Raw genomic sequence first — 22,354 nt, forward strand, 5'->3', positions numbered from 1 at the left:
AGGCTTTTTGGTGCTAGGAAAGCAGTTAAGAAGGGACTAATTCATTTTGGTTGATGCAATGGGCGATTGCGGGATCCGGTAAGCTAAAGAAGACAAGGTTCAGCGTAACCCTATTGGAATAAGAAGCTTGAAGGGCTTAGGTGCACTGGGTAAATTAGACTTGGAGGGTCTTTTGCTATTCATGTATCCCAACTTTATTTTTTAGTGGATTATTGATCGTTTGGAGGGCGGCAGAGAGGTTTTACACCGAGGACTTTGGTTTTTTTTTTTTTTTTTTTATAACACATTGTTGTTTTGTCTTTGTGTTTGCATCTATCTTCCCTTAATCTTTGCTTTTTAATTACTACTATGGTTGTGATTAATTTCGGTTTAGATTGTTTTACCAATTCTATTCTATTTTATTTTCATATTTCGAACATACATTGTTTGATTATAAACTTGTATTGGTAATTTGTAAATTGGAGGTCTAAACATTAATAGGTGTTTTACACCCTAATTGAACATTCAGTTGGTATCAGAGCGGGTGCACTTGTTCTTTGTAATGGTAATGATAGCTCATATGTTTGAAGTGAGTCAATTAGTTCTTGAACTTTGATATCATCAAGATCTTTACTCTCTTCAATTGCTATAACTTTTGCATGAAAGCTCTCTGGCAATGACCAAAAGATTTTCTTCACTATCTTTGAGTCCTCTATTTTCTCACCCAAATTGAACTTGCCAATAATCACCTCGTTCAGTTTGCTATAGAATGAGTCGAATGACTCGTCTTCACTCATTTTCAGCTCTACAAATTGAGTGGTTAGCATCTGCAACTTAGTATCCTTCACCTTCTTCGTTCCTTCATAAGTGGTCTCCAATATCTGACACGCCTCCTCAGCAATTGTTACGTGAAAAATCCTGTGAAACTCATTTGGAGAAATACCAAAGCAAATGCAAATAGCAAAGCACTAAGTGCTATTTTCACTTATTTTCACACAAATTTTTGTTTTTGTTTTTTTAGAGAGTAGTTAGAAGAAAAGTCTAAAAAAGAAAAGAAGAGATAAAAAATAAGTGAATGATGTGGCTTAATGATTGAGTAGCAAAATGTATTGTGCATATCTATATATATATATATATATATAAGGATTAGGATGGAAAGAAAATAACACTCATTATATATATATATATATAAGGATTAGGATGGAAAGAAAATAACACTCAATGTTGAAGTGATCTTTCAATATAGACAATAAACAATTAGAATTTACGATGGCGTATAGTGTATTACATTTGGCCACAAAGAATTAATTTTGCAATAGACAATTAATAAAAATGGAAAACCAAAAAAATAAAATAAAATAGTAATGTGATTGCTGATGTGACTCAATAGGAGCGTAGCAACAATAAATACTCCGCTTTAGATTTTAGATATATATAGATATAGATGTTCAAGTGTGAGAAGACCATTGTGTATATTGAGTTATAGAGATGTGTCATATTTGTGAATTAAGATTTAGTGTTTAGTTGGTATAATGAGATTTGAGTTGGTTTAAATTTGTGAGGCCGTATGAGTATGATTTGAGATTATTTTTTTTGGAAAGGTATTTGAGATGAATTAATTGTGAATTGTGAGAGTTGGTTGAGTATTTGCTTTCCATATTAATAATAGTGAATTTCGAATGATATTGTCTTTGGATGTAGACAGCTAGCCAAAGAACTATGTTAAGTTAGAGATTTTTTGTTAATGTTTTTGTTTTTTTGTTTATGTATTAGTACGATAGTTTTCATTATCACAACAATAATAATGGCAAAACACACAAGAATTTGCAAAGCCAAATAGTTTGTGTGAGAAAGAGATGGAAAAAAATGAAACAAAGAATAGCCACTCAAAAGCAAAAGAATTTATTGAGTTGCACCTTATAAAGATTTGGATATGAAGCCAAAATGTTCAAGATTCCACCTATAAAAGCGTCACCTGCACCAGTTGTGTCAACAGCTTCAACCTTAACACCACCAACCCTGCCCTTGAATTCCTGCACAACCATAAAAAAGAAATTACTCCTGATTAACTGATAATATTATAAAAAAATAAAGATTAAAATGCATAAGATACCAATTCCATTTCTCCAATATGAGGTCACATATCATTAGGATCTCCTCCTTCATTAAATAGTTGTCAAGCGCATAGAAGATGCCAAAGGCCTAGAGGAATTTATTGCTGGAAATGGAATTAGCTTCGAAATCATTGTTAACCTCAAATATATGGATACTGACTTTTGTATAGTATCTGCAGCCTTGTGCTCCTTCAGTTACGAGCAGTAGCTTAAGATTGGTATGGGAAAGCTTCTTCAGCACAACATCATCATCATCATCATAAGGATCATCACCTCCAGTCACGAATGTGATTTCCTCCTCACTTATCTGCAATTTCCCCAAATAATTCCAACAGTGATGTGCATGTAAATACTTGTAAGATGAGAATTTAATGTACTACTTCAAAATATATATGGTGCCCAAATGTCAAAATATGTATCTTAGCAATGTCGGATTGGTTCCATATGCTCATAATACCATCTCGAGCAGCCTCTGCAGATGGCCAAAGTGGCAACCCCAAATTTGGGTCATAAGATAGAATACAACCAGACTTCTTAGCAATGTCCATGGCAGCAAGATGAGCAGACCTACAATGTTCCTCAATCAAACTAATCGATCCATAATGCAATATGTTTGCTTGTATCAACTGAAAGCTTGGATTTGTGTAAATACACGAGCTTGTTTAGATCCCTAAATTAAAATTACGGCAACTTTTACTCTAACTTATATTAAGTGTGAAACAAGAGTAAAGACATGCAAACAACAGTTATCACTACCTTAAGTCATATTCATCCATTATCAACAATAAAAGGAAAGTTTAAGAGTAGGGAAGAAAGATGCAAACACAAGATAATACCAAGACGTGTTATCGAAGACAAAACCGAAAAATTCGGCGAAAAACATTTCCGCAACCCTCCAAGTAGAAATGTATCTACTAGGGAATAAAGTTGGAATACACAAATAACAAAAGACCCTCTAAACCTAGTCTACCTCATGTACTTGAGCCCTCCAAGCTCCTGCTACCAACTAACTTCTCGGAGCCTTGTCTTCTCTAGTTTTTTAGATCCCGCAATTCAACCCGATTGTATCTACTAATGAATGGCTCCTTCTAATGCTTCCCAGCAGCACCAAATTCTCACTTTACACTTAGAATGAGTGTGGTAAATGTTTGGACTAGCAACCTCTCAAGGATGTAGAGATGGAGAGGTAAGAGTTGAGGAAAAATTATAAGGAAATGTGTAGATTGTGGATATGACAATCTCTAACTCTCAAGTGTATCTTCAAGGGTTTTCTCTTTGAAAAACACTCCTTGCAATTTGTGGGTAATGAAGGTATATATAATGTGGGTAAAGATTTGGAAAAGCAAAACTTCACTTTTTGCCAAACAGAGAGTTTCACAAGTCCTTCGCAGGTTGGCTTTACCCACAAGATGCTCGCAAAAACCTCGAGCCTAGCATGATTCTTCATCTTCTAGTCATGTGCTCTACACGTGGCTCTTTTGCGGGTAAGTTTCTCGTGAGACACTCACGAAAACCACTTGTTTATCTTTTAAAGCTTGAGTCTTCACACTCTCTCACACTCATCCCTTACAACTAGAAACCCACATACATACTGGGAAAACTGATTGAAGAAATTACAATAAAATTTGGCACGGAATTAAAACTAACACAAAATAGTTGTAAATCACGACTTTACATCAATGATTATCATATAGAAACTATTTACTTATCAACAAGTTCAATACCATATTTCAGATTGGAAAAAGATAAAAAGAAGGTTCCATACCCAAATAATTTGACTTATGAGTGACATCCTGAATTTAAGCAACTTCTCCAAACATGGAATTTCACTCAATAAACATTTAACATTTAAGATTCTATAACATGTTCTTGTTTAATAACCTTATTGGATCAAACAACAACCACAACAACCAAATTGTAATTCCAAAATGTTGGAGTTGAAAATGGATTATCAGCATACTAATTAGAGCCCTTCACATGTATTCTTTTCCGATATTCTATTATATCTAAAATCATACTTTTTGTTTACCTCTTTAATTGACATGTTAGTTTTTGCTATTTATACTAGTGTTTTATAATAAAGTGACTAAATTTTACGCTAGTTGTCAATCTATCACAATCCGCCTTTACTAAACTTGATATCAACTGTAAACAAAATATATGAGACTAAACATAGACACAAATAGGGTAGCTCATCCAATCCATCATCCATTTGATATCTTAAGTGAAGAAAGCAACTCTCACTTGCTTTCCTAACGGGTGTGTTGGATGTTGAACATGATATGTTCTGTTAAAAGCTATATGTTATTCCTGTTACAGCTTTTCATCTAAAAAATACCTTTGCATGTTGAAATAAGAAAAATATAGCTGATGAGAGCCATTAGACTAGGCTATTTTTCATTGATACCTTTACCACTATGCTAAATAGCAATGACAATTGACAAGCAGTTTGCCTCAACAACCAGTGTAGGGGTTAGACAGTTCTAGTCATTCTTAGTTCTTTATTGCTTAATGTTGGCTTTTTACCTTCTTAATTAAGTTTGCATCAATTTCATCTTTGTGAAGGAGCATATCAGCACTAGGGTTGCAATAAAACATAAATTCACGCTCGCCATCATCTCTCAGTGTAACAAATGCCAATGCTGTCCTTGCATGTGGATCAAAAGGCATTCCAGAATTGACAACATTATTTTGTACAAGAATGTCGGCCAACATGTAACCAAACTCATCTTCACCTATGGCCTACCTGTGATGCACAGTGGAGACAAAGTGATCAAACTAGATTGAAATAAGGATCTGAAATGCATAAAAGAATCGGATGAATCATGAATGAACTACAAAGCTATAACTTGTCAATGTAATCACTAGGCACGGACGATGGGGAGAAATTAGAAAACTATGCCAACATGATCCTAATTATTGACGTGCCACTTCATATGACAGGGTAGACTGATTAGCAGAACATAACATAGGTAAACAATTTTAAGGAACTTTAAAATAAATATTAAAATTTTTGTTGAATCACAACTCAATCTCACGTGAATTAAGAAAATAAAATAAACGACTTTAAGCAATCGCACAAATATATTCTAACTAAAATTCTCAAGCCAAAAAATCAATTCAATTACAAAATTCAAAGATATACTTAGAAAGCCCTTTCAATTTTAAAGAAAAAAACATGGGACCAGCACAGAAAAATTCACAAATTCATCTCTATTTTTTGTCCAACATTTACGACTCATACTAAAATTGGAAACAATACAAGGATTTACAATGTACGAATTCAAAAAAGTCATCATGTCCAAAGAAATCCAGTTGAATACCACAGTTTTAGGTTTATCATACTAAACCTAATATATTCCTTCCACTATATATATATATATATATATATATATCCTACATGAGGTTCATTGTAACGTATAGTTCATAATAGTAAAGATGTATTTTACAGGACTTTTCCTAGTGTATGTAGACTATTAGGTCAAACTAAGTTAAATTTCTTGCTTCCACTTTCTCTCTCTACATATGTTATTTTATTGGCTAAAATTCAAAATTGACCATCTAAGTTTCCTCATATTTCATTTCAATCAACTAATTTTAATTTCATTCATTTTAGTCCTCTAAGTTTCAAATTTATTCAATTAAAGCCTTTTTGTCAACTTTTGTTAAAATTTTTTTAAAAAAAAAAATCTAGAAAATATTTTTCAATCATTAATTGAATTTTTTTAATTTTAAAAATTTGAAGAAAAATTTAAAAAATTGAAAAATTAACCACAATATATAGCAAATGTTGATGGAAAAACCTTAATTGAATAAACTTAAAACTTAGAGGACTAAAATGAACGAAAACAAAATTAGAGGACTAAAATGAAATATAAAGAAACTTAGAGGGTCAGTTTTGCATTTTAGCCTATTTTATTTTTTCTATTTTAACATGGTATTAGAGTTAATCTTTTCAAACCCTTCTCCTTCCTTTCTGGCATTCCTTCTTGGCCGTGCCTCCCTCCAACGGTTTTCCTACAACATATGACAACATCTTTTAGTAAACAGTGTTGTTATCCTCTGGCGTCGATGTCACCATCCTCTAGCCATTGTTCACAATCAACTACCACCGGCTTTTGTCTCGTGTATGCCATCCTTGAGTCACCGTTCCTCTATTGACGTTCCGCAAGCCATTGGTGCATCCATTCTCCAACCATAGTAGTCACTCTTTGATCACTAGTGCAACTGTTCTCCATTACTAGTGGTCATCTTCCCAACTTCATTTGTCATTGACATATTGTCATGGTTTCCTTCAAGAGCTTACATTCCAAACTCAAAATTTTTTCAGGTTTCCCTTTTTACTTTGAAGGACATGCTAGAATATATTATAATATTGTATATTAGGATATTAACATAAATTTGTAAGGTTTAGTAGAATATCATGTACTCTCATAGTAGATTTAGGATTACAATACTAAACCTAATATATTCTTGTGCATACTCTACATAGGATCCATTGAAACACATGGTTCAAAACAATAAAAATATAACTGTTTAAGGCTTTCCATTGTGAATACAAGTAGTAAGTCTAAACCATGTTAATTCTCTTACATCTACTTTTTTCTCTCTGGCATTTTTTTTTTCCTTCTTTTTATTTGAACAAGCTCACTTGGTTAAAAATACTCCTCTTTTTGATTGAAGTCGATAGTAGTATATTATTATGTGAAGAGAAAACATGTCATTACCCAAGGGTTGTCTAAGGAAACAGCCAAACGCAGTGGCTAGCAAACCCAGGAAAAAAAAAAAAAAACTAGTTAATTCTCGCATCACATTTTCTCCTAAGAAAAAAAAAATTCCATTTTCTCTTGGTTTTCACGCTATACTCTATTGATCTACCATCCAAGGCCAAGACACACACGTACATTTGTGAGTATATTTGTATAGTCTCCTTATCTTGTTTATTAGAATATTGAAAACTTTCTTCTGATTTGGTTTGCACCTTTTATATTTTATATACCACAGGAAAGTTTAACAAATCATAAAATTTTCTTTCTTTTATTTTTTGCCTTAAATATAGAATTGATAATTATAATTGTAAGGTTGAATTTATTAACTATGTGTTGGTTTTATTCTGTGTTAAATTTGTTTGTAATTCAGCATTTAAAAACCCTGTATTTAGATGGGAATAATGTAAGGTTTGTGTGTGAGAGAATGTGAAGAATTGATCAAGTGTGTGCAATAAAGAGGCTTCTTGCGACTAAAACTCGCAACTGACTCTGGTGACTAGCTAGAATCCAGCACACGTGTGAAGCATGCAGGAAGTTAAAAGGTCAGGATAGCTGGATCACTACAGGACAAAAAAATACAGTCTCGCGACTTGTCCCAGTTGCGAGTGACTCGCCAAAGCACCCTATTTTGCAGAAAAATGACTTTTCACATTCCTTTTTGTACCCTACTATAAATACCTTTATACCCACGAAAAGTAAAGAGTTTTCAGAGGGAATTTTGAGAGAGAAACCCTAGAAAACAACAAGATTGATTCATCCACAATTTTATATATTTGACTCTTCAAATTTCTCTACTCTCACCCTCTCCATTGATATACCCTTGAGAGGATCTTTAGTCAAATCCTTATCTCACCATATACATATTAGTGAGAAGGTTTCTTGGTGTTTGGGAAGCAGTTTAAGAGAGAAGCAATTCATTTTGATTGATGCATTGGGCTTATTGCGGGATCCGGTAAGCTAGAAAAGACAAGATCAGACTTAATCCTGTTGGAGCAAGAAACTTGGAGGGTTTAGGTGCATCGGATAGATTAGGCTTGGAGGGTCTATTGGAATATGTATCCCAACTAATTTTCTAGATGATCATTTTATCGCTTGGAGGGCCATGGAGAGATTTTTCGCCGAGTTCTTCAATTTCCTCTTCGATTACACGTGCCAGTGTTATTTTGCGTTTGCTTCTCTTTATCCCTTGCTCTTTTGCTTTTAATTACTGCTATGTTGTGATTAAATTATGGCTTAGAGCAGTTTGCTTGTTTGGGTATAGTTTATATTTATCATTCCGCACATATATTGTTCAAGTATAAGTTTATGCTGGTAATTTTATAATTGGGGTTTTGAACATTCACTAGTGTTTTATACACTAAGTGAGCTTTCAATAATAGTAGTAATTAATAAGCATTTATTATGATTGATTTGTATATAAAATAACTGCCATCCCATGTAGTTTGATGATACGTTGGAAGTCCTAATCTCATGGATTAAACTCCCACCCAACCAACAATATGAAGCATTGTTAGGTACTCATCATCACTTTGAAACTTGGACCTCAAAGTTTGGAGTGTATATGTATGGAATGACTGAAGACATGATATTTATAAAACCCATTTCCAAAAAAATAATTATATTGCCACCCATAAGCATTGAAAAAATAATTAAAATCAATGCAATCGAGCACTATTGTCTAGATACATAAGAATGGGCCTCAGACAGTAATAAATTGAAAGATTCAAAAATCTTGGTGCTTAAGAAACTAGATGGATGTTTGATGCATTGTGACACAAAAGGTTGTAGTTCTAAATTCTCTTTTTGAAGTAGATATTTTGAAATCAAATCAGCACATAGTATTAGGTGATCTTTGATGTAACAATGATAGAGTTGGTAACTGGAAAGACACCATGGGAACTTAAAAAAAGAAATGCACCTTGCCAATAAAAGCAGCTAAGCCTCCTAGTCTAGCAATCCCAACAGCAACATTGGCAGGAGCTCCACCGGGAGCTTTCTTAAAAGAAGGTGTTTCTGATAGTGAGACTCCACCAACATTTGGCACAAAATCAATCAACATCCCCCCAAAACAAACGACCAGCTGTTTTTTCTCATGGCACCCTTTATTTTTATCAACAACAGGCGTTTTAAATGAACCATTAGGAGAAGCTTTAGCTGATCCTACAAGAGGCAAATTGGTGTAGATGAACAACGAGATGTATACAAAGTGATTGTTAAATACCAATATTAATATGACATTGCAATATTAATATGACATTGCACATGCACACCCCTTAAAATAGACATTGCAATGTCATATTTTAGTGTGGCTGAGCTCATGAAATCCCCCAATGGTGTCCTTTTTTGGGATGTGAGTTTCTTTAGGGGTGTGCATGTTCGAGAATTAGAGGCTTTATCAAGTTTCATGGAAACCATTTATGGTTCTTCTATTAGGGGGGTTGGTGAGGACAAGATGTGTTGGATTCCTAACAAAGCTAAGGGGTTCTTGGTGAAAGATTACTATAGGATTCTTGCTGGTCCTACTATCTTCGGTTTCTCTTGGAGAAGTATTTGGAAGCAGAAGATCCCCTCTAGAGTAGCTTTCTTTGTTTGGTCTGCTGCATTAGGGAAATGCTTGACGATTGATAATTTGCGAAAAAGGAAGGTGTGGATTTTGGATTGGTGCTACATGTGCAAGAGTAATACTGAATCGGTTGACCATCTATTCCTCCATTGCCCCGTTGCCATGGATCTCTGGTCTATGGTCTTGGGTTTATTTGGAGTTTCTTGGGTTATGCCCCCTACTGTTTTGGGGCTGTTAGGGTGCTGGCAAGGCAGCTTTGGTCGTCATCGAAATGGTTATATATGGTCCATCATTCCTCATGGCTTAATGTGGTGTCTTTGGAGGGAGAGGAATAGCCGTTGTTTCGAAGATTCGGAGAGATCTATTCCAGACCTCAAGCTTTTCTTTTTTAGAACTTTGTTGGATTGGTTGTTTGCTTTGCAAAACAAATCTTTCCCTTCTCTGTTTGTTTTCCTAGATTCTTGCAATTTTTGTGTTTGATCTGTTTGGCTCCCTGTTCACTCCCTGTGTACTAGGGTCTTTCCCTTTTGATATCAATATATCTTATTACTTATCAAAAAAAAAATATTTAATTGATATCTGAAACTGGAAATGAACTTATTTTTCTCATTAAGATCAATCCCTTAGCTAAAGATTTAAAAAAAGGTTTGAATGAAAGCAAAAAAAGCTCTTTTCTTTTTCCATATCAAATAGTAATAGTATACACAATGCTGTACTCTTTTCATCCCAACTCTGTCCCTTTCCATGTATTGAACACAAGACCTCTATTTTCTAAAAAGAGAGGGATAATCACTTAGCTACAAAAGTCAGTGCTCCATAATTTCAGTCCATATGACCCAGCCATTCTCAAAATTACTAACCCAAGATTGAAATGGTTAATTATGAATGCAACTCAAAAGGAATATTATATCAAATTGTGAACTAAGACAAGGTCAAATAATTTTCACCTAGACAATAACTTGTTCTAGCAAAATGACAATAATTTTAGCTCAGGGAAAAATTATAAATTGGAAAAGAACTAATTCAAAACCTCACAAGGTCCATCAAAATCACATCATTTAGCTCAAAAATCAAAATAAGTACAAAGCAACTAATACAAAACAAAAATCCAAACCAACTTGTGAACTAATACCGATTCAAGACCCAATAAACCCAGTTTCCTCATTTAACTTGGAAATCAAAATGAACAAGAGTGGAACTCAGGAAAAAAAAGAAAAAAAAGAAAAAAAAAAAAAAGTACCCAGATAGACTTAAGAGCTAAAACTGATTCAAACCCAAGAATGCTCATCAAAGACTCATCATTTACTACAAGAATCAAAATGAGCATGAATGAGAATCACAAGAAACAGTGCAATACCTTCTGGGGAACTCTTTTTCAACTTGAAGCTATCCTTACGCGATTTTTGAAGGCTCACAGGGAAGCAGCAACCTGACATTTTTTCTTTCAGCACTACCTTTGAGGACCTCTATCAATGTTCAGAAAACCGAAATATATAGCAATGTTAGAACTAACAAGAACATGAACTAGAAAGCCAGAGAGGTCAAGGATGATACCATTTTTGTCCCTCGTTTCAATCTATGTAGGGCTATTTTGTTCTTCTCCACTGTTCCCTGATCCGTACGGAGCCTACTGTATCTCAAAATCTATTCTAAACTCGTTTCCTTTATCAGCATTTGTTTGGTTTGGAACTTTGAATTTTTTTTTTTTTTTTGATATCATCTGACTATGAATCCGTGAAGACCGTGACAGATTCTTTTTTCTTATTCTCTTCAAAGTCTAAATAAAAAGTCCAAACACAACCACCTGCTTATGTTTCTCCATTTTTATGGGGATCACAATCCAATTTTCTAACTGTAGTTTAGTCACTGTAAAGTCCATTAGGCTCAGATATTGCCACATCAGATGGAACCCACCATTAAAGTGGGGCCAGTAAGCTCTTATTAATTATTATCTCATCACGTGACCCGTCTAAATGGCACGAATTCAAAATTTTTGCCGAGAGAAAGTAGATGCACACAAAAAAATTAGAAAATATTTGGTTCTCCATTTGGCAAATAGAAATATGACACGTGTCTTGTTATTTGTGACGTAAATGACTTCCCTTTGGGTTATTGAAAAAAAAATAACTCGTTTAATTTGTTGGGTTAGTGTAAAAGGATAAGTAAAAATTAAGGCGAAAAGCACATTTTAGTCCCTACATTTTTAGGCGATTTCTATTTTAGTCCCTAAATTTTATTTTTACCGCTTTTAGTCCCTATCCTTAAAAACGGTTCCGTTTTGGTCCTTGCCGTTACATCAGAAACGGATATTGCTGATGTGACAAACGGCAATAATAAATAATATTTGTTTAATGTCCACGTGGCCTAATTAATAATAAAAAAATATTTTTTGACATTAAAAAATGCCACGTCAGCATATAAATTAAAAAAAATAATTTATTAATTTTAATTAAATAAAAAAAATTAAAAACAGAATAAAAAATTAAAAATTTTATGAATTGAGATCTAAGTGTGTATTGAACAAGAACAACAAGAACACAAACTTAAACCCAATTACATAAACCCAGAAATTAAAAAAAAAAAAAAAAAAAAACGATTATTTAATTGTGGTCCGAATGGTCCACCCTTCTTCATCATCTCTCACTCTCTCACTCAACTGGATATGGGTTTTCCGCCAAAGATGAATTCGTGGCGCCCGGTGGTTTACCCGATGACTTTGTGCGTGCCGCCACTGCTTGCTTGGCTTTTGCTCGTCAAAATCCAAACATCTTGGGGTCTGTTCTTCTAATTTATTCTCATCCTCGTTTTCTTTAAATGTTTATTTATATTTTGCTTTGCTTTGCTTTGGCTTGTTCAGTTGCTTTCCAGAAGAGATATTGCGGTGGTGGTTGAAAATGGGTCGCCATTTCTGGTCAAGAATGGTGAGGAGTCAGTGAGGAGGATGAGATCGTTTTATATGGGTTTGGGTTCTCAGTTTCATATGGGTTTGTTTGTATTGGGAAGTTGCAAGGATCGGTTGGGTTTGAAGGGATTTTGCTCTAATGGTCTTTGTTTGTTTCAAATTTTTCTAGTTCTGAAATTTATGGGTTAATTTGTTTTCTAGGTGATATTTGTGGGTTTGCTCTAGATCTATTGTTGGGTTTATGTTTGTGTTCTTGCTGGAGATCAGTTTGTGTTTGGTTTAAGTTGATTTTGTGTTGGTTTCTCGGAAAAATGAGAAAATCTGGGTTTGAGTTGTGATTTTGTATATCTGGGTTTTGTAGTTTGAGAAAATCTGAGTTTTTTGGTTTGAGAAAATCTAAGAAGATCTGCTGTTGGTTTTGTGCTTGTGTTCTTGCTGGAGATTGATTTGTGTTTGTGTTTGTGTTCTTACGTTTGGTTGACAAGAAAGGGCAAGAAAATGTGAGAAAATCTGGGCATGTGTTCTTATGTCTAAAATCTGGTTTGTGTTTCTTAGTGTTCTTTGGGAAGAACTTATTTTTTTTGGATTTTAGCTGAACAGAGAGAGAAAGAAATGGCCGAAGCTGATGGGTGTTTTTTCTTTCTTTTTTTTTTTTTTTTGAAATTGTGTTTTTTCTTTCTTTGTTCTTGGATCTGGAATTATGTTCATTTTGATCTTCTTCAAGGTATACTTTGATCTTAGGGTTTGGTTTTTTTTTTTTTTTTTTTTAATTTATGGGTTTATGTAATTGGGTTTAAGTTTGTGTTCTTGTTGTTCTTGTTCAATACACACTTAGATCTCAATTCATAAAATTTTTAATTTTTTATTCTGTTTTTAATTTTTTTTATTTAGTTAAAATTAATAAATTATTTTTTTTAATTTATATGCTAACGTGGCATTTTTTAATGTCAAAAAATATTTTTTTATTATTAATTAGGCCACGTGGACATTAAACAAATATTATTTATTATTGCCGTTTGTCACGTCAGCAATATCCGTTTCTGATGTAACGGCAAGGACCAAAACGGAACCGTTTTTCAGGATAGGGACTAAAAGCGGTAAAAATAAAATTTATGGACTAAAATAGAAATCGCCTAAAAATGTAGGGACTAAAATGTGCTTTTCGCCAAAAATTAAATGTCATTTTTCTATCTTAAAAGTAAATTGTTAATTATAGGTAAAAAAGCAGCATTTAGTGATTTGCTAGTAAAAATTTGTCAATTCAATTATTGTGAAAAATATTGTAATTTTTTATAATAGAATCTATAAATAGCATTGACATTTCTCTTTTCACAACATCACTGATAAATTTTTATTATGATTTTAAAAATCAAACCACTAAATATAGAAGATTCAAAGTTTTAAAGTTGAACTAAACTGACGATTGAAATGAGATAACATAAGAATTTAATAATAACTAAAATACAAATAAACAAAGTAAATTAGTAATCTTGATTGTAAAATAATAGTTGTTGATATATAAATAATTATCAAGTATATTCCATAACTTATATTGATGTAAAAAAAGTGCCCTTGACTTTCTTGAATCATAAGACAAATTAAATTACTTTTTTTTTTTTTTGTTATCTCTTATTTTTAGACCTAAATTTAATTATTGGTGTAGTTGTAGTTTACTTACATGTGTTTAAGTTTGTTTTGATGTATCAACATGTAGTTGTAGCACACAACATGTTTTGAGAGATGTTGGCCTTTTACCTTCTTAATTAGGTTTGCATCAATTTCATCTTCGTGAAGGAGCATATCAGCACTAGGGTTGCAATAAAACATGAAATCACGCTCGCCATCATCTCTCAGTGTAGCAAATGCCAATGCTGTCCTTGCATGTGGATCAAAAGGCATTCCAGAATTGACAACATTATTTTGTACAAGAATGTCGGCCAACATGTAACCAAACTTATCTTCACCTATGACCTGCCTGTGATGCACGGTGGAGACAAAGTGATCAATCTAGATTGAAATAAGGATCTGAAATGCATAAAAGAATAAGATGAATCATGAATGAAGTACAAAAGCTATAACTTTTCAATGTAATCACTAGGCATGGACGATTAGAAATTAGAAAACTATGCCAACATGATCCTAATTGTTGACGTGCCAGTTCACATCACAGGGTAGACTGATTAGCAGAACATAACATAGGTAAACAATTTTAAGGAACTTTAAAATAAATATTAAAATTTTTGTTGTATCACTACTTAATCTCAAGTGAATTAAGAAAATAAAATAAACAACTTTAAGCAATCTCATAAATATCTTCTAACTAAAATTCTCAAGCCAAAAAATCAATTCAATTACAAAATACTAAGATATACTTAGAAATGAGCCCTTTCAATTTTAACGAAAAAGACATGGGGACCAGCACAGAAAAATTCACAAATTCATCTTTATTTTTTGTCCAACATTTAAGATTCATATTGAAATTGGAAACAATACAAGGATTTACAATGTATGAATTCAAAAAAGTCATCATGTTCAAAGAAATCCAGTTGAATACCACGGTTTTAGGTTTATCATACTAAACCTAAATATTCCTTCCTAATATATATATATATATATATAAAAATCCTACATGAGGTTCATTGTAACATATAGTCCATAATAGTAAAGATGTATTTTATAGGACTTTTCCCGGTGTATGTAGACCATTAGGTCAAACTAAGTTAAATTTCTTGCTTCCACTCTCTCTCTACATCATGTTATTTTATTGGCTAAAATTCAAAACTGACCATCTAAGTTTCCTCGGATTTCATTTCAATCCTCTAACTTTACTTTCGTTCATTTTAATCCTCTAAGTTTCAGATTTATTCAATTAAAGCCTTTTTATCAACTTTTGTTAAAAATTTTTAAAAAAAAAAATCTGGAAAATATTTTTCAATCATTAATTGAATTTTTGTTAATTTTAAAAATTTGAAGAAAAATTTTAAAAATTGAAAAATTAACCACAATATATAGCAAATATTGATGGAAAAACCTTAATTGAATAAACTTGAAACTTAGAGGACTAAAATGAATGAAAATAAAGTTAGAGAACTGAAATGAAATCTAAAGAAACTTAGAAGATTAGTTTTGGATTTTAGTATATTTTATTTTTTCTATTTTAACATGGTATTAGAGTTAGTCTTTTGAAACCCTTCTCCTTCCTTTCTGGCATTCCTTCTCGGCCGTGCCTCCCTCCAAAGGTTTTCCTACAACATATGACAACATCTTTTAGTAAACAGTGTTGTTATCCTCTGGCATCGATGTCACCATCCTCTAGCCATTTTTCACAATCAACTACCACAGGCTTTTGTCTCGTGCATGCCATCCTTGAGTCACCGTTCCTCTATTGACGTTCCTCAGGCCATGGGTGCAACCATTCTCCAACCATAGTAGTCACTCTTTGATCACTAGTGCAACCGTTCTCCATTACTAGTGGTCATCTTCCCAACTTCATTTGTCGTTGACATATTGTTATGGTTTCCTTCAAAAGCTTACATTCCAAACTCAAAAAATTTTCAGGTTTCCTTTTTAGTTTGAGGAACATGCTAGAATATATTATAATGTTGTATATAAGGATATTAACATAAATTTATAAGGTTAGTAGAATACCATGGCTATCATAGTAGATTTAGGATTACAATACTAAACCTAATATATTCTTGTGCATACTCAACGTAGGATCCATTGTGACACATGGTTCAAAATAATAAAAATATAACTGTCTATGGCTTTCCGTTGTGAATACAAGTAGTAAGTCTAAACCATGTTAGTTGTCTTACATCTACTTTTTTTCTCTCTGGCATTTTTTTTTTCTTTTTATTTGAACAACCTCACTCGGTTAAAAATTCTCTTCTCTTTTTGATTGAAGTCGATAGTAGTATATTATTATGTGAAGAAAATACATGTCATTACCCAGGGGTTGTCTAAGGAAACAGCCAAACGCAGTGGCTAGCAAACCCAGGGAAAAAAAAAGAAAAAACTAGTTAAATCTCGCATCACATTTTCTCCTAAGAAAAAAAAAATTACATTTTCTCTTGGTTTTCACGCTATCCTCTATTGATCAACTATCCAAGGCCAAGACACACACGTATACTTGTGAGTATATTTGTAAAGTCTCCTTATCTTGTTTATTAAATAATATTGAAAACTTACTTCTGATTTGGTTTGCACCTTTTATATTTTATATACCACGGGAAAGTTTAACAAATCATAAAATTTTCTTTCTTTTATTTTTTGCCTTAAATATAGACTTGATAATTATAATAGTAGTAATTAATAAGCATTTATGGGTCAAGCTTAGGTCCAGTGTCCAGTAGTATTGGACCCATTGAGATGATGACATATGTCCATTTTTAGATACGTGTTACCATCTGACCGGGTCCAATGCACTGGATACACTGGACCTATACCAAGTCCTAGAATTATTGCCACCCCATGTAGTTTGATGTTACGTTGGAAGTCCTAGTCTCATGGGTTAAACTCCCCACCCAATCAACAATATGAAGCACTGTTAGGTACTCATCACTATGAAACTTGGACCTCAAAGTTTGGAGTGTATATGTATGGAATGACTGAAGACATGATATTTATGAAACCTATTTCCAGACAAATAATTATATTGCCACTCATAAGCATTGAAATAATAATTAAAATCAATGCAATCGAGCCCTACTGTCTAGATACATAAGAGCGGGCCACAGACAGTAATAAATTGAAAGATTCAAAAATCTTGGTGCTTAAGAAACTAGGTGGATGTTTGATGCATTGTGACACAAAAGGTTGTAGTTCTAAATTTTCTCTTTTTGGAGTAGAAATTTGAAAATCAAATCAGCACATAGTATTAGGTGATCTTTGATATGACAATGATAGAGTTGGTAATTGGAAAGACACCATGGGAACTTAAAAGAAGAAATGCACCTTGCCAATAAAAGCAGCTAAGCCTCCTAGTCTAGCAATCCCAACAGCAACATTGGCAGGAGCTCCACCGGGAGCTTTCTTAAAAGAAGGTGCTTCTGATAGTGAAACTCCACCCACATTTGGCACAAAATCAATCAACATCCCTCCCAAAAAAAATGGCCAGCTGTTTTTTCTCCTGGCACCCTTTATTTTTATCAACAACAGGCGTTTTAAATGAACCATTAGGAGAAGCTTTAGGTGAACCTACAAGAGGCAAATTGGTGTAGATGAACAAGAGATGTATACAAAGTGATTGTAAAATACCAATATTATTATGACATTGCAAATACCACCTCATCACTTTCTCCGATAAAAATAAAAACATATCATAAACAAAGAAATTAAGATCTGAAGTTAAAAAATAAAATAAAAAATAAAAAATAAAATAAAATAAAAGAAAAGAAGAAATCCATATTGTAATCAGAATTGGTAATCTACTAAGTTGGCAAACCCAATTCCATGAGCAATATGACCTCAGCAAGTAGTTTATGGTGAAACATATGGAAACCATTTAGATGTAATCTTTACCAATTTCCCCTGAAAAGCATTCTTCTAATGACAGCTCGGTATGCAGGTGCGCATATACAGATTTGTCCAGTGTAAAAAAGAAAATAAAATACAAGAGTTGCTACACTAATCAAATATTTTGAGAAAATATGTCATACTCCAAAGTCGATCCCCCAGCATAATTTGAGGCCTAATGTGAAAATTTTAAAGGGGCCTTTTTATATTTAAATATCATTTAAACGATATTTATTTATTTCAAATCTATTATTAATTCTTACTAATTAATAAGACTAATTCATCCAAAGTGAGCTAGTGATACTTACTATATAGGTTTTACAAACTGACGAGTCATCAACAAATAAAAGTTATTTAAAACATTAATTTATTATATTGTTTGATCAGTTTGTAAGTTTTTTTGTCATAAAATTTGTATTAGTTTTAGCATTTTTCATTCACTTAATGGTGAATTGGTAATTGTGTTGTATTTCTATTAATTCAAATTTTTTTTTTTGGGTGCGAAGAAGATGCTAAAGTACTACAAATTTTACTACTTACAAACTGATATGACATTTCAAGAAAAAAAAAAAAGAATATTGAATTACTTATTGTAATTGGACATATCAATTTATAAAACCTATGTGATAAAAAAATGTGCAGGTTACACTCTTTTTTTAATTAGAAGAAAAAAACAAAACAAAAAAAACTTACTGCCCCATTTTAATTTGGGGCCTTTCTTTGTTAGGGGGCCTTAGGCCATGGCCTAGGCCTAGGGCTGACCCTGATATTCAGGTAGAACTAAAATTTCGCTCGGCTAAGATATTTAAGTTAAGGGTCCGTTAGGTTAGGCATTTTGTAAGCTTAAAAGAGCGTTTTTAAAACTCAAAACTTTGTTTTGCAACTACAACTCCTCATTGCTTTTTTCAAAACACTGTTTTCAAACAGTTTATACAAAAGGACCCTAGCTCAATGTCAAACCGCTAAGAGCCTTGTTTTAAAGTTGCCCAAATAAGATATTCGGTGTTCAAATTCTCTTTCCACAATTATTGAATTATAAATAAATAAAATCATACTTTTTTTTCCCCTGGCAACAGGCTCAATATTAACCTGAGTCCACAAGGTTGTATCAATGAAATTTAAATGCAAAATAATTTTAAGAAAATTCCATTTTCTCTGCCTTATTTATACATTTATTGCGTCTCTCTAAACTTTAATACCAAGCACTATTATTTGTTGATAATAATTACAGTTAAGATTTCCATAAATTTTATTGAATTATTAAAATTTCTATCACACAATTTTCAAAATTATTTTTGACATTTCCACTAAAATCATCCAACTGACCTTTCCTTTTGAGAGTCACAATTTTAGTAAGAGTAATATATATATATATATATATGCAACAATTTTTACTATAGTTGAATTGACAATTTCTCAAGGGTTCTAGTCTAAACGCACCATTAACATTACTTTTTTACCTACTAATAAAAGTTTGGTACCTCAATAAAGAGAAAATGATGAAGGAAGTGTAACGGTGAAGTAGAGAGTAGTGGGGGAGGTAAAGAGGCAAAGAGGAAAGAGAAAGGTTGGAGGAAGTGTAACCATAGGCATATACTAATAAAATGGGAAGAAGAAAAGTCAAGTTGTGAAAAATAATGAAGGAAGAAAATGATGAAGGAAGTGTAACGGCAAAGTAGAGAGTAGTGGGGGAGGTAAAGAGGCAAAGAGGGAAGAGAAAGCTTGGAGGAAGTGTAACCGTAGGCATGTACTAAAAAAATGGGAAGAAGAAGAGTCAAGTTATGAAAAATGATAAGGAAGTGTAATGGAGAAGTAGAGAGTAATGGGGAAGGTAAAGAGGCAAAGAGGGAAGAGAAAGGTTGGAGGAAGTGTAACCGTAGGTGTGGACTAATAGGGAGAAGAAGAAATTTTGTTTTCGTTTTTTTAGAGAGTAGTGAGAAGAAAAGTCTAAATAAGAAAAGAAGAGATAAAAAATAAGTGGATGATGTGGCTTAATGATTGAGTAGCAAAATGTATTGTGTGTGTCTATATATATATAAGGAATAGGATGGAAAGAAAATAACACTCAATGTTGAAATGAGATTTCAATATAGACAATAAACAATTAGAATTTATGATGGCATGTAGTGTATTACATTTGGCCACAAAGAATTAATTTTGCAATAGACAATTAATAAAGATGGAAAACCAAAAAAATAAAATAAAATAGTGATGTGGTCGTTGATGTGACTCAATAGGAGCGTAGCAACAATAACTGCTACGTTTCAGCTTTTATATATATATATAAATATATAGATGTTTAAGTGTAAGATGACCATTGTGTATATTGAGTTATAGAGATGTGTCATATTGGTGAATTAAGATTTAGTGTTTAGTTGGTATAATGAGATTTGAGTTGGTTTAAATTTGTGAGGCCTTGTGAGTATGATTTGAGATTTTTTTTTTTGGAAAGGGATTTGAGATGAATTAATTGTGAATTGTGAGAGTTGGTTGAGTATTTGTTTTCCATATTAATAACAGTGAATTTCGACTGATATTGTCTTTGGATGTAGACAGCTAGCCAAAGATGGAAAAAAAAAATGAAACAAAGAGTAGCCACTCAAAAGCAAAAGAATTTATTGAGTTGCACCTTGTAAAGATTTGGATATGAAACCAAAATGTTCAAGATTCCACCTATAAAAGCGTCACCTACAGCAGTTGTGTCAACAGCTTCAACCTTAACACCACCAACCCTGCCCTTGAATTCCTGCACAACCATCAAAAAGAAATTACTCCTGATTAACTGATAATATTATAAAAAATAAAGATTAAAATGCATAAGATACCAATTCCATTTGTTCAATATGAGGTCACATATCATTAGGATCTCCTCCTTCATTAAATTGTTGTCAAGCGCATAGAAGATGCTAAAGTCCTAGAGAAATTTATTACTGGAAATGGAATAAAGTTTTGAAATCATTGTTAACCTAAAATATATGGATACTGACTTTTGTATAGTACCTGCAGCCTTGTGCTCCTTCAGTTACGAGCAGTAGCTTAAGATTGGGGTGGGAAAGCTTCTTCAGCACAACATAATCATCATAAGGATCATCACCTCCAGTCAAGAATGTGATTTCCTCCTCACTTATCTGCAATTTCCCCAAATAATTCCAACAGTGATGTGCATGAAAAAACTTGTAAGATGAGAATTTAATGTAATACTTCAGAATATATATATATGGTGCCCAAATGTCAAAATATGTACCTTAGTAATGTCGGATTGGTTCCATATGCTCATAATACCATCTCGAGCAGCCTCTGCAGATGGTCAAAGTGGCAACCTCAAATTTGGGTCATAAGATAGGAGACAACCAGACTTCTTAGTAATGTCCATGGCAGCAAGATGAGCAGACCTACAAGGTTCCTCAATCAAACTAATCGATCCATAATGCAATACGTTTGCCTGCATCAACTGAAAGCTTGGATTTGTGTAAATACACAAGAGCTTGTTTAAACCCCCAAATTAAAATTACGGCTAGATAGCTTTTATTTTAACTTATACTAAGTGCGGAACAAGAGTAAAGAAACGCAAACAACCGTTATCACTACCTTAAGCCATATTCATCCATTATCAACAATAAAATGAAAGTTTAAGAGTAGGAAAGAGAGATGCAAACACAAGATAACACCGAGACATGTTATCGAAAAAGAAACCAAAAAACTCGGCGAAAAATCTCTCCGCGACCTTCCAAGTCGAAATTGATCCATTAGAGAATAAAATTGGAATACACAAATAACAAAAGACCCTCAAGCCTAGTTTACCCTATGTACTTGAGCCCTCCAAGCTCCTGCTACCAACTGACTTCTCGGAGCCTTGTCTTTTTTAACTTTCTGGATTCCACAATTCAGCACGATTGCATCCTCCAATGAATGGCTCCTTCTAATACTTCCTAACAGTACCAAATTCTCACTTTACACTCAGAATGGGTGTGATAAGTGTTTGGGCTAGCAACCTCTCAAGGATGTAGAGATGGAGAGGTAGGAGTTGAGAAAAAATCACAAGGAAATGTGTAGATGATTATGGGTATGACAATCTCTAACTCTCAAGTATATCTTCAAGGGTTTTCTCTCTGAAAAGAATTATTTACAATTTGTGAGTAATGAGAATATATATAGTGTGAGTAAAGACTTGGTAAAGCAAAACTTTACTTTTTGCCAAATAGTGATGGGAATCAAGATCAATTGATTGAGAACTTGAACTAGAATTGCATTAAAATTAAGAATTAAAGCTAGAATTATAGAGAAACTGGAGAAACAAGTTTCTGTCTAGGTCAGAAACTAAATTATATTTACATCAAAAACTGATTGTACTCTTACATAGCTAGCCTATTTATAATCTTTAACAATTAGGAAATAAAGTAGCTAATAGTTACATAAGTCAAAACTGTAATTAAAGAGGATCCATGGCAAATATGAGAAGTCAAAATAAGGGGCTGTTGGTAGTCCTAAGATGTTAGAAAGGTTGGTTGGC

At 33.0% G+C, this 22,354-nt stretch overlaps 2 protein-coding genes across 2 annotated transcripts; both read right to left on the bottom strand.

Moving 5' to 3' along the window:
• Positions 1–281: 281 nt before the first annotated feature.
• Positions 282–2,347, bottom strand: LOC136067527 (uncharacterized). Its single transcript, XM_065773543.1, has 3 exons — positions 2,093–2,347; positions 1,896–2,012; positions 282–860 (listed from the first exon to the last, which is right to left on the bottom strand). Exons 1-3 carry the CDS (start codon positions 2,099–2,101, stop codon positions 486–488), a joined length of 501 nt encoding a protein of 166 aa, XP_065629615.1. The 5' UTR covers positions 2,102–2,347; the 3' UTR covers positions 282–485.
• LOC112012680 (probable fructokinase-7) lies at positions 2,182–22,127 on the bottom strand. The gene is made up of 9 exons (XM_065773565.1): positions 21,089–22,127; positions 20,845–20,972; positions 20,474–20,590; positions 17,284–17,526; positions 14,083–14,302; positions 10,783–10,891; positions 8,781–9,022; positions 4,620–4,835; positions 2,182–2,400 (listed from the first exon to the last, which is right to left on the bottom strand). The coding sequence occupies exons 5-9, from the start codon at positions 14,269–14,271 to the stop codon at positions 2,182–2,184; spliced, it is 975 nt and encodes a 324-aa protein (XP_065629637.1). The 5' UTR covers positions 14,272–14,302; positions 17,284–17,526; positions 20,474–20,590; positions 20,845–20,972; positions 21,089–22,127.
• Between the last annotated feature and the right edge of the window lie 227 nt (positions 22,128–22,354).

This window comes from Quercus suber, unplaced genomic scaffold (assembly GCF_002906115.3).
Source record: "Quercus suber isolate HL8 unplaced genomic scaffold, Cork oak 2.0 scaffold_76, whole genome shotgun sequence".
Taxonomy (NCBI): Eukaryota; Viridiplantae; Streptophyta; class Magnoliopsida; order Fagales; family Fagaceae; genus Quercus; species Quercus suber.